The 17434-nt window shown below is 42.2% G+C and overlaps 1 protein-coding gene across 13 annotated transcripts in view; it reads left to right on the top strand.

Moving 5' to 3' along the window:
• Window positions 1-15424, top strand: part of TACC1 (transforming acidic coiled-coil containing protein 1) — a 117312-nt gene extending 101888 nt beyond the window's left edge. For all 13 annotated transcript variants that reach the window (XM_045987084.1, XM_045987093.1, XM_045987065.1 and 10 more), the window contains 7 exons: window positions 180-305; window positions 1862-1938; window positions 3777-3820; window positions 5662-5822; window positions 6776-6882; window positions 9461-9581; window positions 10665-15424. In XM_045987084.1, coding sequence (XP_045843040.1) covers window positions 180-305; window positions 1862-1938; window positions 3777-3820; window positions 5662-5822; window positions 6776-6882; window positions 9461-9581; window positions 10665-10733 — 705 coding nt within the window. In that variant the 3' untranslated portion in view covers window positions 10734-15424. The remainder of the gene's footprint in view (window positions 1-179; window positions 306-1861; window positions 1939-3776; window positions 3821-5661; window positions 5823-6775; window positions 6883-9460; window positions 9582-10664) is intronic.
• The last annotated feature ends 2010 nt before the right edge of the window (window positions 15425-17434 follow it).

Raw genomic sequence — 17434 nt, 5'->3', positions numbered from 1 at the left:
GTATTGTAACTAGGTTTTATTTTATTTTTTTTTCTTGAAAGCTTCCCCTACTGTGTTTTTGTCTTCAAACATGTTTTTAAACATTGTAATCAATTGAGTAATGAGGAAGTTATTGAAGGACGCTTGGGGTTGGGAACCTGAAGACTGGAGGTATTACGTGTAACTTCTTGCCCCCTCAGGGACTGTCGGAGTCCTCTTTGGAGAAGGCCCCTGTGTCTGTGGCCTGTGGAGGAGAGAGCCCCCTGGATGGCATCTGCCTCAGTGAATCAGATAAAACAGCCGTGCTCACCCTCATCAGAGAAGAGGTAAAGGTCCTCGTATTCTGTCCACTTATCACTCCCTGTCTTTGTGAAACCCATGCGCCCACAGGGAGATCCCATCTCTGTTTGACTTGAGTTATCCCCAGCTGGAAGTTCTTATTTCCTCAGCTTGTGTAGCTCACAGAAAGGGCTCCCTGTAAAACTCTCATTGGTGCAGTAGTCCCAGGGAGAAAGCTAACCACGCTTCTTTATCTTTCAGCCTTGAAGTTTTTTAAATACCGAATTCTGCCAACTCTTCCCACATATGTAACTAAATCAGTGCCTTCGTTTAACAGACTTGCAATAATATAAAATTGCTTCCCACTTTGATCCATTTTTTAATTAAACAGATCACTTTTAAATTCCTTTCTTGTGTCTCTTGAACAGCCCCTGTTCAAAATAGATTACTGCTAGGCCTTTCCTGGGTGATCAGAAAAAAATGAAAGACACAATCATGCGCTCTTAGTTACTGCCCTCTCACATTATATTTCTGTGCTGCATTTTATGTGTTTGCCTTATGTATGCCTCTTGATGATTTCACCCTTTTTTTTTAAAGAAGGGAATTCCCTTAGTGTAGCAGTGTTATTTTTATAATACAATGAGTAGTTAAGAACACCACAAAATAGCATTAGGTTGATAAGGAGGGATGTGAGCTGATCCTATTGTCAAAACTTGGGAGCAGTGGTGAGGAGGTCCTACAAAAATCTTGTCAATGAGAAAAATGACCTCATCTTCCTCCCGAGAGTGAAAGAATGGGATGACTGCTTAATGGAGCAGAGCAAGAATGTGCCTTGACACCTGAAGCAGATGGGCTGGCTACTAGGTGATTGAGATTCTGATTAAAGGCACCAAAATAAAGAATGTATCAATTAGGAAGAAAGAAGCATGGAGAAGTATAATAGAAGAACAGTGATGCCCCTCGAAGCTCTGTCCAGGCACATGGAGTTTGAGGTAATGATTTAGTAAGGGTGTCCCAAACAGGGATTTGGGTTCTGAGGAGCAAGAGCCCGCCTGCAGTGAGGTACAGGTGCATCTGGCTGGAGGCTTTGAACTTCTGAGCCCCTAGTTATGACTCCATTATTACCAAGCAGTCAGAAATCTATGTAAAGGAGAATGAGCTGGTCATGCTCTGATGCTGTCATAGTTCGGCTTCTTATCCTCAGTAAAATTAGTATTTGATTAAGGTGAGTCTCTGCCAGGCTGATGGCTCTTCTTTTGGTGTCCTGTCTGAATCAGGGTTCTGGGCCTGCAGAGCTGGGAGGCAGACCCTGGACCCTGGACCTGGGTAAAATTCCTAGAGATGGTGATTACCACTTGGAACTTTCCTGGGAGATGTTCTGTTTGCCTTTACTTTGGTGGCTACATTTCCATCATCCTATGGGGCAGAGAGGACATTTTTCCAAATGCTTGTGAGCATTATACACAGATGTTGAGGGTTGAATTACCAGTGTGGCTTGAATGTCTTGGGATGGACCTGGTTGTGTGTTTTCAGTTTCCAATCTTAAATTCAAACTGTAATAGATTCAGTAGGTAAACCAAGCTTTATCTCTATTATAATTTAGATAATCACTAAGGAAATTGAAGCAAATGAATGGAAGAAAAAATACGAAGAAACCCGACAAGAAGTCTTGGAGATGAGGTTAGACTAGATGTTTGGGGGAGGGGTTGGATACCTTTATTATGCTTTGTTAGATTTCATATAAATGTAGTAATGACAGTATTTGCTTATCACAGAACCAAATGTTGAGAACTAGACAGCATTGATATTTGCACCTTAATTTGTGATTGGCAATGTCATTTCATGAGTGTTGCTGACCAGTTATTCAAATACTATAGCCTCTTGTGTGTTGTCGAGAACATTGCAAGTAAGCAGGACCCACGTAATTCTTAGCTTTTGAAGAGACATCAATTTGTGTGAAAAAAAAAAAAACACTTAAACTACAGAATAATAAGATTTATTGACATTCAGTTATGGAGGCAATATAATTTGTTATGCTTTTTTAAAATCAGTTATGCATGATGGCTTCAGATTTCATAACTACCAAATCGATTATAAAAAGCGTGTTAAGGGGAAACAAAATTGATTGATCTTAAATTAAAATCTTTTTTATTTTTTGCTGTTCATTCCCTAGAAAGGAGAGTTAGAAGCTATGAAATAACTAAAGATAGTATGGAAAAAGAAGAAAAAGCATAATTTATATACTTGTACAGTCAGCACTTGAATGATGAAGAAACATTTTAACTATGCCCAATCAAATTTGTAGCTCTTGAATTACTTGCTTTGTGAGCATTTACTGGGTGCGAGGTCCCGTGCTGTGTGTAGTGGAGAGGAGGGGACAGCCCCTGCCCCTTAGGTTACAGCAGCCGTTGGAAGAAACTTGGACCAACGTGATGGGCACCACCAGTGACGGGCAGGGGAGCCATCATTTTTCAATGAGGGGTCACAAGGAAGAGCCCTTATCTCACTGGATAGGGTCAGGGAAACTTCATTGCACTTTGCCAAAAAGAAAGGTTAATGTGACAGGGTGATCTTTAAAGTCTTTGAATAACGGAAATGCTTTTGGAACTAGGACAGTAAAATAGAACTTGTGACTGACTGCCCAAAAGAGTGGATGGGGGCCAGGAAAGCCTGAACTCAGATCAGACTTTTTTTTTTTTTTTAGGTTTTATTTCTTTATTTGACAGAGAGAGAGATGACAAGTAGGTACAGAGGCAGGCAGAGATAGTGGGGGAAGCAGGCTCCCTGCTGAGCAGGGAGCTCGATGCGATGCAGGGCTCAATCCCAGAATCCTGGGATCAGGACCTGAGCTGAAGGCAGAGGCTTTTTTTTTTTTTTTTTTTTTTAATTTTTATTTATTTATTTGACAGAGAGAGAGATCACAAGTAGGTAGAGAGGCAGGCAGAGAGAGAGGAGGAAGCAGGCTCCCCGCGGAGCGGAGAGCCCGATGCGGGGCTCGATCCCAGGACCCTGAGATCATGACCTGAGCCGAAGGCAGTGGCCTAATCCACTGAGCCACCCAGGCGCCCCTGAAGGCAGAGGCTTTAACCCACTGAGCCACCCAGGTGCCCCCAGATCAGACTTTTTAAGAAAAACCCCAAGAATGGGAACCCCCTTATTTTGTGAAAGATTGATTTGTCTAGGCAGAATTAATGTATTACCTTGAGATCATTTACATGAGGTGCAAAAAGAAATTGAGGGCATTTTCTATAGATAGAATAAAATAAATAGAATGAAAGGCTTGTTAACATAAAATCTGCAGAAAGATTTTTTTTGAACAATAATGAACAAATCTTACATTAACATTAAAAGCCCCAAAGCAGATAACTGGGTTATATAAATTTGTTCATTTGAACATCACTCAGATATTCATTGAACATCATATGTGATGTTCACATGTTTATTAATGTGTTTAATTGTTTAGAGCAGCATTTCTCAAATTTCCATTGAAAATTCTCTTCTGATAATTTTTTTTTAAGGAAAATTGTGGCTGAATATGAAAAGACCATTGCTCAAATGATTGGTAAGAACATTTTTTTTTAAAGATTTTATTTGATTATTTGAGAGCGAGTATGTGCATACGCATGACTGGGGGAACAGAGGGAGAGAGAATTTCAAGCAGACTCCCACTGACTGGGAAGCCGGACTTGGGGCTCAATCTCATGACCCTGAGATCATGACCTAAGCCAAAGCCAGGAGGCAGACACTTAGCTGACTGAGCCACCCAGGCACCCTGGACTTTTTTTTTTCTTTGGTGTGAGCCATAGGTTCTGTAGATGATTTTCTTTCTTCCTTCCTTCCTTTCTTTCTTTTTCTTTTTTTTTTTTTTTTTTTAATATTTTCTTTATTTCTTTGACAGAGAGAGAGGAAGAGCACAAGCAGGGGGAGAGGCTGAGGGAGAGGGAGGAGCAGGCTCCCTGCAGAGCAGGAGAAGCCCAATATGGGACCCCATCTCAGGACACTGGGATCATGACCTGAGCCAAAGGTGGTGGCTTAATCAACTGAGCCACCCAGGCGCCCCTGCATAGATGATCTTCAAATCAGAACACAAGCTTCCACTTGTCCGTCTTTAGATTCAGTTGATTTTCACTGTTTGCAGCGGTTCTGTCATACAAAGTTGCCACAAACACTGAATTAGCAAATACTGAGCTGTTGCTTTAGGGAAAGTACAGGTGGGTTTCCTGTGGGCCTCAGGTCACAACATCGTTGTCAGTACATAGCCTTGTCTCATGTGTATTTCTGTTTAAAGACATTTGATTTAATGTTGATTCATTAACATTGAACTCATGGCCCGCAGTGCTATATAGCTCATGCCTGAATGAAGATAATCTCAGGAAGGTATTTTCTCCATACGGCACATCACAGCCTTCTAGCTCTTCAAAGCCCTTGACAGCACCTCAGCACTACGTAGACTCGGGGACCATTTTAGGCAACAAAATCACCCACAGGAAGCACAAAAATACAAAATCATGATACTAAATAGACTGAAAAGGACACTTGTTACAGTATGAAACAAGGAGGCAGCATGTCGGCCGGTTTAGCCTTAGACGAGAATGTGCACGCCAAGTGACTTGACATTTTCTGCCCCTCTGCGCATGACCAGAAATGTAGCACAAGGACTGGTTTTGGGTTTACATGTAAATTATAGCCAGTAGATGAATTCACAAATACACAGTCCTCAAGTAATAAGCGTCAACCGTGGTTAGGTTCATTGTAGAGACTAGCAAATGCTTGAATTTTATGAAAACCCCTCCACCTGGCCCCCAGAAGGTTGATGGCCAACCGCATCACAGTACCCCTGGATAGGGTCTTCGTTTGGGTGCAGTCCTTACTCTGCAGCTAGTTGTACTTTTTCCCTGTGTCTAATGTACTGAAACCTTCTATAAAATGATGATGGTCGGTCCTCCTGCATTGAATTTAGAAATAACTCTGCAGCCAGTATTGTCAGGACTGACTGACTACCTGAATCTTTCTCCACTTAAGCACTGAAATCATACTTTCTACAGTTCATATCACCTCCTGCCTCCCCAGCATATGGCCTTTGCCACAGCTGTTCCCCTGCTGGGATATTCTCCTCCTGGGTAACTGCTTGGCTCCCACCCTCAGCTTCTTTGCGTCCCTGTTCAAATCTTTCCTCTGAGAGAGGCCCCTCTGTTTGAAAAAGAAACCCCACCTCTCTTTTTCTGCTTCAGTTTTCCCCCATCACTTGTCACTATCCGAATCTGCCACTAACTTAAGTCCTTAAGAGGAACTTTGTTATGTCCACTGCTGGGTCCCCCCACCAAGAATACGGCTTAGCTCACAGACAGCAGCTGATAACCATCTGTTGTGTGAATGTGCCTTTACTTTGACTGTGGTTCACAGAAGATGAACAGAGGACAACCATGACCTCTCAGAAAAGCTTCCAGCAACTGACCATGGAGAAGGAGCAGGCCCTGGCTGACCTTAATTCTGTGGAAAGGTCCCTTTCTGATCTCTTCAGAAGATACGAGAACCTGAAAGGTGTCCTGGAAGGGTTCAAGAAGGTAGCATGTCCTTTTCCTTTTGTCTCCTTAATAGTGTATTTTCTCGGTAATGGAGCTTTAAACATGTATACCAAACTTGTGGCTAGTCTATAGGTGATCGGGGTCTGTATTTACTGGCCTTGTATCTTCTGTTCCAGGGAGAGCTGGTTTTTTGGTCCCCTTTTCTCTTTCTGTGGTGGTTCAGGCATCTGGCTCACCAGGTGGCCTGTCTTGGTCATTCCCCTTCTGGGTCAGGCCACAGCCAGAGTGTGGCATGGAGTAGTAAAAGTGGAACCCTCAGACCTTAGGAGAATTCTAGAAATTGTTTTGATAATTCACCAATTTAATTTAAATAAGAAAAGGGAATATTTGCCCTGAAAAATTCAGGCTACATATTCTAGAGGAAAATAAGTGTAATGTTTTAATGTACATGTAAGTGGGCATATTGATTCACCTTATTTGCATGCCGTCAATAAGACACATTTATAGCAGTGAACATTCTTTTTTTTTCTTCATAGTAAAATAAAAATGAAAATGGCCAACTTATCTAAAAGGGAACTGAGATTGACATTCACTTTTGAGCTCTTTCTTTTTATAAGATTTATTAAGTAATCTCTATAGCCAACATGGGGCTTGAATTCACAACCCCAAGGTCAAGAGTCATGTGGTCTACTGACTAAGCCAGCCAGACAGCCCTGCCATTCACTTTTGAATGACGGCCTCCCTAAACTGGGTGTATTGGTACAACTGAAACTTACATGTTTTGAAAATTTATACATGAAGAAATTATCTAGAATTTTTTTCGGTAAGAATTAGTTGTGCCTGTTTTGAATTATCATGGAATATAACCTAAAGGCATCTGAATTAATTAGCTTTTCTCGTTGTTAAAAAAAACTCTGGTACATGATTTGTCACTAGTAGGAGAAAAATAAAATGACCAGTTCCTTTTATTTTAAATTGTCACTTTGGAACAGAATGAAGAAGCCTTGAAAAAATGTGCTCAGGATTACTTAGCCAGAGTTAAACAGGAGGAACAGCGATACCAGGCTCTGAAGATCCATGCAGAAGAAAAACTGGACAAGTGAGAGCTTGCAGTAAATCTGTTTCACGGTTCATGGTGTGGTGGGAAGACTGAAAAAGGCCAAAATAGCCCTCAACCTTGTTTGGCAACTCCAGGTTGCATTGGGGGGCGTGTGTGTGTGTGTGTGCGTGCGCACGTGCGCGTACGTGCATGTGCGTACGCATGTATGCATGCGTTTTCTTATTTAAATTTTTGAATGGGTAGAATCTTCACATGGTTCAAACATTAAAAAGAATAAAAAGGTACACATTATCTCTCTCTCACCCCATCCCTTTTTCTCTGGCCTCCCCCTCCTCCAGCTTTATGGAGGTATAATTAACATAAATGGTTGTGCAAGTTTAAGGTCTACAACCTGTTGATTTGCTCTATATATCGCACAACAATAGCCTTAACAAACACCTCCAACACACCATGTGATCACCGTTGTTTTCTTTTTTTTACTGTGGTAAGACTCTCCCTTTGTTATACAAATAACAGCATACTTTGCTTTTTTCATTTAACAGTGCATTTTGGAAATCCTTCCATAGCAATCCATGAAGAGCTTCCATATTTTTCTTAACAGCTGTACGGTGTGCCAGTGTTGAAATGTATCATTTATTTAACCAAACCCCTCTCCTATGGGACACTCAGGTTATCTCCCATCCACTACAAACAGGGCTGCTGTAAGAAACCTTAGATTATTACCATTTGGCATGCATTTGGTGAGCTATCTGTATTCTGGAAAAGGAATTACTGGGCCAAAGAATATGCGAATTTGTAATTATGATAAGTGTTGTCAAATTGCACTCATTCGACTTTTCATCAGTTTATCCCTACGTGAAGTAAGAGAGCTTCTCTTCTCCCTACGGCTTAGCCAACAGACCAAACTTTTGGTTTTCTGCAAATCCAGTTGATAAAGGTGGTAATTCAGTTTAGTTGGGGGTTTCTTTTTTTGATAAGCAAATAGAGCATGTATTTTATTCAATGTAGTTTTGATTGTGTTTATCTTATGAGTAAAATTGAACATATTTTAGCAACTGTCTATACGTATACTAGCCTTACCTGAATGATTCTGTTCTTTGCCCGGTTTTCTATTGTCAGTTTATATATTATATATATAAATATATTATTACATTTGTGCACTAAGGAGGCCAGCCCTTTGTGATATGAGTTGTAAATGATTTTTCTAATTTGTCTCTTGCCTTCTAGTGTTTTTTGATGTGATGAGAATTTATTTTTCTGTAGTGAAATTTGTCAGTCATTTCTTGTACTCAGGATTTTCTGTTGTAGTAACAAAGATCTTCTCTGGGCTGAATATGAAATATTCTCCCATGTTTTCCTTGTAACACTTTTATGACTTCATTTATTTTTTTTTAACCCTTAAGTCCAGCACATCTGGAATTTGTCCTGAGGAATCATCTCAAGAATGCTTCCAACTTTATTTTTAACTAAAAAGTAATACCTACTTGTACATTTTCCTCTGTCTTCATATTTGTAAATCATTTCAAGTTCCCTTCTCTCCTTCTTGCTCCCAGAAGTGCTGCTACCAAAGGTTTATGATGTATCCTTCCAGTTTTTTCCTTTGTGCCTTTCCAAATACTACCCAAAATGGCTTTAGACTTTTTTTCATAATATCGGTGTCATAAAATACAAATTTCCTTTTTCACTTTACGTATGTCATGACCATTTTCCATCTCAAAACATGCAGTTCCATCTAGTTATTTTTATTAGGTTGTAAGCTGATCCCATTCCTTCACCGATGGGCGTTTAGATAGTTTCACACTTTTTTCCATTGCCAACAATGGAATGTGAACATCCTTATGTACACAGTTGTGCAAAGTGGGAGTATTGCTGCGGATATGTTACTTCAAGGGAATTGCTGGACAGAAGATGTATGCATTTTAAATCATAATAGTTGCAACCATATCCCCCTCCACAAAGACAGCACCAGCTTTCATTTCCCCCATCAGCTGGTGAGCCTGTCCTTTTCCTGGCACCTCGGCCATCACAGAATAAGATCATCCTGGTTAATATTTGCCAAGCTGATAAATTTAAAAGTTTATCATTTAAATTTTCATGCTTCTGACTGATGCATTCTTAGCATCCTGTCATCAATTAATTGGCTGTTTATCAATTGACGTATAGTTTTTTAAATTTCTTTTGTATCTCATTAATAAAGTCACTTTAAGTTCTAGTGTCATAGATGTCAGTGGTTAGTGTCCTGACTCTAGCTGTGACGGTCCCACAGATGACCCTGCCTGCTATTGTCCTCAGTTAAAAAAAAAACAACTAAGATTGCTGTAGAAACTGTCTGAGTCCATTTTCTAATGACATAAATTTTGAACTCACTATGGCCTATGAGGTTAATTCCACCACTGGTCTGCACCTTGGAAATTTCCTTAGCAGTTGTGTGTCAATTGAGTATTTATAAATTTAAATTGAATGGTTTAAGTCACCATGTTTCCCTTGTTGTGTTGTCATTTCTTTTAGTCTGTGTCTTACAAATGTTAGCATTTAGCATCTTGACTCCTTAGCTATGGCCGATGACTAACCAGGTGCTTCTTGTCCCTTTATTCTGCAAACAAAACGCCACAAACAGAGCCAATGAAGAGATTGCTCAGGTTCGAACAAAAGCAAAGGCTGAGAGCGCAGCTCTCCATGCCGGACTCCGGAAGGAGCAGATGAAGGTGGAGTCCCTGGAAAGAGCCCTTCAGCAGAAGGTACGCAGAGGGGTGTGGTGTGACAACCAGAGAGACACTTGGTTTTCCTCCTTGGCAGTGGCCAGCTTGTAGTGGATTTGGATGAAAGAGAAGCCTTGTCTTTTTGCCCAGACACTTTGATCCAGCTCCCCTGGGAACTGATTCAGGTGGACAAACAAGACCGTAATTCCGAAGCATATGAGTCGCAAACATCCCCAGGCAGGATGCAGAGAGGAAATTGCATTAACTAAAGTTTAGGGGACCAGACACTTCTTAGGCTCTGAGGCTATCTTTTCTTCTTTCTTTCTTTCTTTCTTTTTTTTTTTTTTTGGTTTTTTTTTTGTTTTTTTGCATAATACACAAAGGCATCTAGCCCCTTCACTGCAATTTTACCCTCCCGGGGACACTGGCAGCTTCTGGAGGCATGTTAAGTTGTCGCAGCTGGCACCCCTCAACATGTAACAATGCACAGGACAGTCCCTACAACAAACACTGACCCGGCCCAAAATGTCAGCGGCGCTGTGGTTGAGAAATTCTGCTGCAGGCCAATAAAAATCAGGTCCCTGTTTCTCACTATTCATTGATTCTTAGACTTCATTTTTTTTGTGTGCCTCTGGTGTTTTTCTTACTGTATCTTCAATTACGTACTCATGCCTATGGCATCCCTTTAGCTAAAGCAAGGGTTTCTATCATGGGGTCTGCTAACCCCTAGACAATGTTCCCTGGCATACTCAGACTCCAGAATCCCAGGTCCCTGGAGGTGCTGATGGGCTGAGTGAGGTCCCAGGTACCTGTGTTTGTAACAAATATTGCAGGCGATTCCTGTGATAACAAGAAAATTTGAGAACTGAGAGGTTCACAGGCAAGCTGCAGAGGGCCAGTGGTTACGCTCATCCCCTGCTCACCTGAAGCAAGACGTTGTGAACTCATGAACATTTTTCAGGAGAGAAGGGTCCCTTTCTTTAAAGGGTCTCTGATGTAGAAAAGTTACGAACCACAGAGCTAGGTTGTCTAGGCAGAGCGTAGCCGGTGTTGGGACTAGTTGTCATTGCCTTGATCTCAGGATGCGGAGTGGCCGACATAACCATGTCATCTGTCTTTCAGAACCAAGAAATCGAGGAACTAACGAAAATCTGCGACGAGCTGATTGCAAAGCTGGGGAAGACAGACTGAGTTTCCCCCCGTTAGCTCAGCAGATCTGCATTTGGCTGCTTTTCTATTAACCACAGTTATCTTGCCTTATCCAGGAATAATTGTCCCTTTGCAGAGAAAAAAAAAAAAAAAACTTTAAAAAGCACATGCCTACTGCTGCCTGTCCCGCTTTGCTGCCAACACGACAGCCCTGGAAGGAACCCTAGAGCATCGCACCGTCCCGGAGGAGTGGCGTCTGAGCACTGTCCGCAGACAGGTTTGGTCAGGCTGCTAAGTTTGGGGTCGTGATTTCTCTATCTTTAGTCCATTTTTAAAAGTCGTCTTTTCTTTTCCAAGCACGTTAAATTTGGGATTTTGTGACTCCTGTTTGGGATCATCTTCTGTCTACCACCTGTCTGAATTTTTTGGTGACCTATTTATTTCATCTTTTAAATTTAGCGTTCAGCATTTTTAGTTTTATTAGAGGGAGGAAATAATTTGGCCTATTGTTACTTCTAGTTTATAAACAAGAAGGGACTAGTACCTGTTTCGACACACACACACACACACACACATATATGCTTATATATATGCTGCTGTTTTTCCCTCTGAAGCAGAGTCAAATAAGAACTTCTGCACACAAGAGCTATTTCCATAGATGTAAAACCCTGTTTTGAAATAGAATCGTGGCCCAGAACGCCAACCTCAGAATTTGGGGAATTGAAGGTGTGAAGACACCAGACTCGGGTTTTACATCTGGGGAAGACTTTTTGCCACAGTGTTTCATTGCCCTGGTATTTGGACACTCCTCAGCCCTGACGTGTGTGGCCCCTTTGGGGTCAGTCCCCAGACTGCACGAAGGGCAGCGCTGGCGGGACTCCCTCCAAGCCAAGGTTTGGCAAGTCTGCCCCAGAGCCGTTCCATCTCCTCTGCTTCTCTTTGTTGCTACAAAATCAGCATTGACTCTTCATCTTCCTGTTTGAAATATGCAAAGAAAATCTACTTGTAAAAGGCTTAGGCGATCTCATTGAGTTTGAAGGTAACTGTAACCCTACTGGTGATTGTTAGGTGAGGAAACAGTTGGGTTTTTATGAGTGTGATGCATTGTTCTTCAGATTTTTTTTTAAGGCAAAAAATCCTTTCAAACTTAATAGAGTGTTTAACAAAATGGGCTATAAAAATCCTGTGAGCCACTCCAAAAATCAGCACATTTTGAATATTGTTAAACAAAGAGCATTTGGATCTGGAGGAGAGGAGCGCAGGGAGCAAAACCATACTCACAAAAGCAAATTCCTCAAGTTCTTCCTGGACATGGGTCAGGGTGATGAGACTGTTAGCCCCAAGATGGACATTTTCCATGTAATGCCAGTGAACTCCCTTCCATTTGGTAGGCAAAACCAAATCCATGCAGTGTTTGAAAGCACTCTTTTGTCTTAATCTTACACCCTGAAAGTCTTCATGGTGATATGCACTATATTCAGTACATGTAAGTTTTCGTACCTTTCTTGTAAAAACTCTTGCATGATCCAACTTAGCAATGAATTGTGCCTAGTGGAGACCCTCTGTAGATCTTTAAAAATGCGTTTTCTTTAGCAGTGTACTATTCACATGGGTGCAATCGTTAGCCCCAGGGAGGTCCATAATGTCTTTTAAAGCTAGAAGTCACGTCTTACCAATATGCATTTATCGTAATTGGTGCTTAGGCTGTATTTTAAAGCCTACTGTCTTAATATTTTGTACAAAAAAGAACAACTGAAATGATCTGTGGTTGGAGAAGTGACTTGACAATCATTTGGGCGTTGAAAGCAGTCACTGTGCTTCAGTGTGAGTGCGATACTGTCGTCACAGCGTCCACGACGTGCAAGTGTCTCCAGGTGGTGGAGCTGATGTCTCTCAGTCCTCCACTACTAGGGAAATTAACTTTGCATTTTGCAGGAAGAAGTGTTGCTAAACCTTTTTGCTGCTGTGTTCTGCTGAGATATCCATGTTTATTTGTTTTATATTGATCTGTTTTAAGCATGAAAGGCTTTTATAGTGGTCTCCATTCTAAATCCATAGTCCTCCATTTAGCTTCTTATGTATATAAAAAAAGTAGCTGTGTGTTAAAACCAAGGTGACGACAATCCTTCCCTAGCACGCTGGTGGAAGATGCCCCCAGAAAGACCCCAGTAAGTGAGGTTGCTGCCCAAGGACCACGAAAGGGCCCTGGTTAAGCCAGGCTTCTCAGCCAACAGCCGTTACAAGGGAATGTTCTTCCTTCTCACTTAATAGGTAGATATTCTCCAACAAGAAGAAAAATGTAGCTTGTTCAGCTGGTACATCAAGAGAATATCCTGGGCAGAAAGAATTATGTTTGTTTTTCTTTAAAAATAAGCAAGAGAAAAAAAAAACATACAAAATTCTAAAGAGTAAGAACATAGCCTAGAATTTTGCTTCAAAGTGTGTGAGGGCTCTTGAGTTGGTAGGTGGGCGGTAATAAACCCCATTAACAAGAGTGGGAAGGGAAGGTGAAAGGAAGCTGCTGTCCCAGACAGGTTTGGGGGTATTAGGTGATCAGTCTTGTTGAGACTCTGAACCCAGAGCTATTTCTCAAGTTTTTGACTTTGCCAAAGTGTAGATAGATAGTCTTTATCTAAAAGTATTTTAATGGGAAGATTTAGTATAAGACAGACCGAACAGTTTGTCACTTGGTTGGTCAGCCCTTCTGAGATGTACTTTATTTGGAGAAGCTCCTGGAACCCAGTGACCTGTCCAAACCTTTTGTTCTGTAAAACTGTTCTGGAAATATTGAGAAGCCTATTTTTCTCACGTGGTTTCTAGCTTCTTCAGACCCAGCCCAAATTAGGAAGTGCAGAAGCACATGATGGTGAAAAACTCTGAGGCTCTGGCAGCCTTCTAGAATGATATGGAATCTAAGGGGAGATTTACATTTCATTTTGGAGACTAGCTCAGGCTGAATTTTCTTTCCAGCCAGTTACCCTTCCTTCCTGTCCCACACTTTGTGCAACCCTCACACGAATACTTAGATATTTATTAGACAGTCCTGCATTAGCACTGTTTATACACAGGGAGCATCAAGTGCCCAGAACATTCCTGGGCTGACTAAGCAGCCAGAGTGAAGCACACAGTTTCAGTCAAGGCAGGTAGCGGAGGGCCCAGTGGTGGCTTTGCAGCTCAGAATAGAGTTTTAAAGAGCTGGCATTGGTAAGTCTGGTGTGCTGTGGTCGGAGATGATTCAGCACGCTCTTTTTTGGTGGGGCAGAAGCTCCAGTGCTCCCTGTTTATTTCCTCTGGTTCTCCACTACAACTGGTAGCCGTCTCCCAAGTCGTACACGACTGTCGTTCCTCTGTAGTCTGTGACCGTGCAAGCTTGCTCTCGGACGATGTGCGTTTCTTATTTTATCCTCTTGTCGGGAAGAGAGAAACTAGGTGTTGAAAGAGTAAATGATTTAGGCAAAGGATTTTAAAGTAAAGATGTATATATTCTAAAGAATTTAAAGGATAACAGATTATTATTTGCTTATTAAAGAATAAAATATAGTCTGGGAATCCCAGAATGCCAAGCCAAAGGTCTAAGAAGTCATCTTCTTCAAAGATTTTAAAGAAGTAGCATTTTGAGGAGACTTCTTCCAAAAAGATTTGACTGGCCTCCATATTCCAGTGGCTTTGGAAGAGCATGTATCTCTCAAACCTTGAGTCTCCCGCCTAGTACAGGTAAAGGAACTGATACACTACACACTTCTCTCTAAGGGTCTCCCTGGAAGATGATGTCAACGGCAGCATTTCCAGGGAAGACCCACGCCCTCGTGCCCAGAGCTGGCATTCCGGAGACTAAAGATTGCACTTTCCGTAGTTCTTTGTCCAAACGCGATCCCATTTCTGTGCCTCTTAGCATGCAGTTAGACTTGGGCAAACAAGATTCCTAAGGAATGACTTTATTAACTATAATATGGTTACAGCTATTACGTATATATATTCTGGTTATAGTTCTAACATGGAGGTGTCGCGTGTGACGCTGGCCTGTGGCAGTCCAAGTAATGGTTCCAACTCGTGTGGAAGAGGCCAGGCACAAAGCTGAGGTGTGACTCGAACTCCCCCTGTATCCACTCTTCACCGTAGGGCTGTGAAGGTGTCACTTTGACCCCCTCTGCCTTTCAGTGTTATCTGAAACATACACAGAGTGCGTCCCTGTCCCGTTGTTAGCGGATGCTCTGTCAGTAATTTCCACGTGGACGTGTACGGACGTAACTCCAGGACCGTGCCCAGTCCAGATGCAGGGCCGCCTGCGGGTCACCAGCCACGTGAGCGGCTTCCACGCCGTCCTGGTCACCCAGGGGGACGGGATCCAGGCATTCCTTTAAACCTCAGAGGCAGCAGTAAACCTTTCAGTGTTGCTGTTAGCAAGCGTGTGTTTGCCAGTAGATGCCCATTTGTACTCACGTGCCAACACGTCAACGTCAGCCGCACACGTGCTTCTGCCGTGTCCCCGCAGGCACCGAGCTGCGTGCGAGGAGCCTGTCGTCCCAAGGAGCGAACGCTGCACCGACTACTGCTATCAGGATTGTGTTGTGTGGAATAATCATCTACATAAATTTTATATGCACAGTACTTTCCCTTTTATATGTCAGGTAAATATTTGTAAAAGTTATACTCACAAATGAAATTATTATAATGATTACTAATATATTTTTTCCATGTTTCATTGCCTGAATAAAAACTGTTTACCACTGTTAGATCTGGGTGTGGGAGTGTTTTTCCCCCTGGTTGGAAGTCATCTTATCCCCAAGTGCGAAAATTTATGACAGCCTTGCTTTTCAGAGCTCCATATTTCAGGCTAAAAATAGAACAGATGACATTTTCATGACACTCATTTTGTGAAATTTTATGCATTTGGTTGGGTGTGTAATTAAAACAAACAAACTTTGGAATTCAGACCTAGCCGTATAAATTTCCATGCCTTCGCATCTGTGCAAACAGTTTTTAATTGCGTGCTTCTTGGTTTTGCTTAGAGACTGCATGTCTGCCCTGGCATTTTTCAAGTCCTGGGAACCTAAGTCCGTTCAAGCTCTCGGACTTGGTGACAGACACAGGATAAGCCCAGACTGTGCAAACATTGCAGAATAGCCCACAAAAAAGAGTTCACGTTTTGTGTTTCTTCTAGGTTAACACCAGGAAAACCTTTTTCAGTACTGGCCCGGCCACCTCTGTGCTTAAGGGGAGAGGGGCCTGGGCAGGAGACTTCATGAGTTTTATTGCAGGAAAAGATCAATTAAAAGAGTAGCTATGCCTCCACTTCACAGCTTGGTGGGGGACCCACTAAGGAGAGTCAGAGCACCGTTGGCCACATCCTAAGACACTGCAGCCTGCAAAGTTCTAAAGCCAGTGTTTCTCACTAGTGTGCTCCTGAAGCAGCAGGAGGAGTCCTGGGAAACGACAGAGGGGTGGCACTGATCATCGCTACGTGCGCACGGTGGTAGAAGTCGCATCACTTTCTCCCATCCAAGTACTAACCAGACCCGACCCTGCTTAGCGAAGTCGCATCACTTTCTAAGCACTATTGGGAAGATGATGATGGAAGGTACCTTCCTACTCTTAAAGTATTATTCTTAGGTAGTATGAGACAAAAGGTGATTTTCACACGTTAGCAAATAGGGGACTATGTGATAATTTCAGTGAGTGGCAAGCAGTATTTTCCTAAGAGAAACTTGACGGGGTAAAGTATTGCACAAGTTAATGATGAATAGTGATTCACGAAATCTGTTGCAGATAGAAGTGTGTATGTTCTAGGTCATGACGAGAAATTAATTTCTTGCTACAGCCAGTGGTCATCTATCTATTTAAGTCCTTTTCCAGCTATAGAAAATGAGGCCCAGAGAGAAATGTGGCCCAGACGGCAGGCATGACTTGCCTATTAGTGAACATTGTTGCCCACCTTCAAAAAGGGGCAGCAAAATTGTTACTTTATCCTCTGGCCTTTTCAGGTTCTTTAAATCCAGGTTGTCTCAGCTTTGGATAATACTCTAGGCATTTTCCAAGTTTGCAGGCATTTAAGGACCAGTCAAAACAGTACCTTTCTCCCACATGCATTTATTCACTTAAATATTTCTGCATCTGCAGAATCTAAAGTGAAACGTGCAAAGTTTCTGAGGCTTAGTGAAAGAAATTGTTTTCAACTTCGATAGAAACGTCACTGAAATATCAATGGTATGCTCACTAAAAGTTCTTTCCCAGTAAAAAGCCATTCCTGATCTACAAGTCTTTGCTCGGTTGTGACTTATAGGTTATAAGTTATGTGCTTGAGGATGGGGACCCAGTGGTGCTTACAGTTTCAACACGAGATAAATCGAACCCCCACGCAGGACAAGGTGACATCGAGCTGTCAGTGCTGTTGCAAGCACTGAGTGCTGGCGGGGTTCGGGAGGAGGGACAGTGCGATAAGGGGGACTCACTAATCCAGCAGAGCACCAGGCCATGTCGCCCAGCACTTGGCTCAGACTGGCTTCAGATCCAGCCTTTCTGTTGTTTCATCTGCCTGAGCTTCAGTTTTCCTAACGAGGGATAATAGTTCCCACCTCAGGAGGGGGTTGGGAGGGCTCCGCAGGAATGCATGTGTGGCACCTGGCCCTTAGCTCCTTAATGGGACAGTGATTATCACCTAAAACTTGGAGTTTGTCAGAGTTTCAAATGCCAACTCCTTCTTAGAGTCCAATGATTTTGCTGTTAGTTTTGAGATTAGACATCTC

The sequence above is a fragment of the Meles meles genome, chromosome 2 (assembly GCF_922984935.1).
Source record: "Meles meles chromosome 2, mMelMel3.1 paternal haplotype, whole genome shotgun sequence".
Taxonomy (NCBI): Eukaryota; Metazoa; Chordata; class Mammalia; order Carnivora; family Mustelidae; genus Meles; species Meles meles.
Note: the sequence above shows the minus strand (reverse complement) of the source record. Positions and strands in the feature narration are given on the sequence as shown.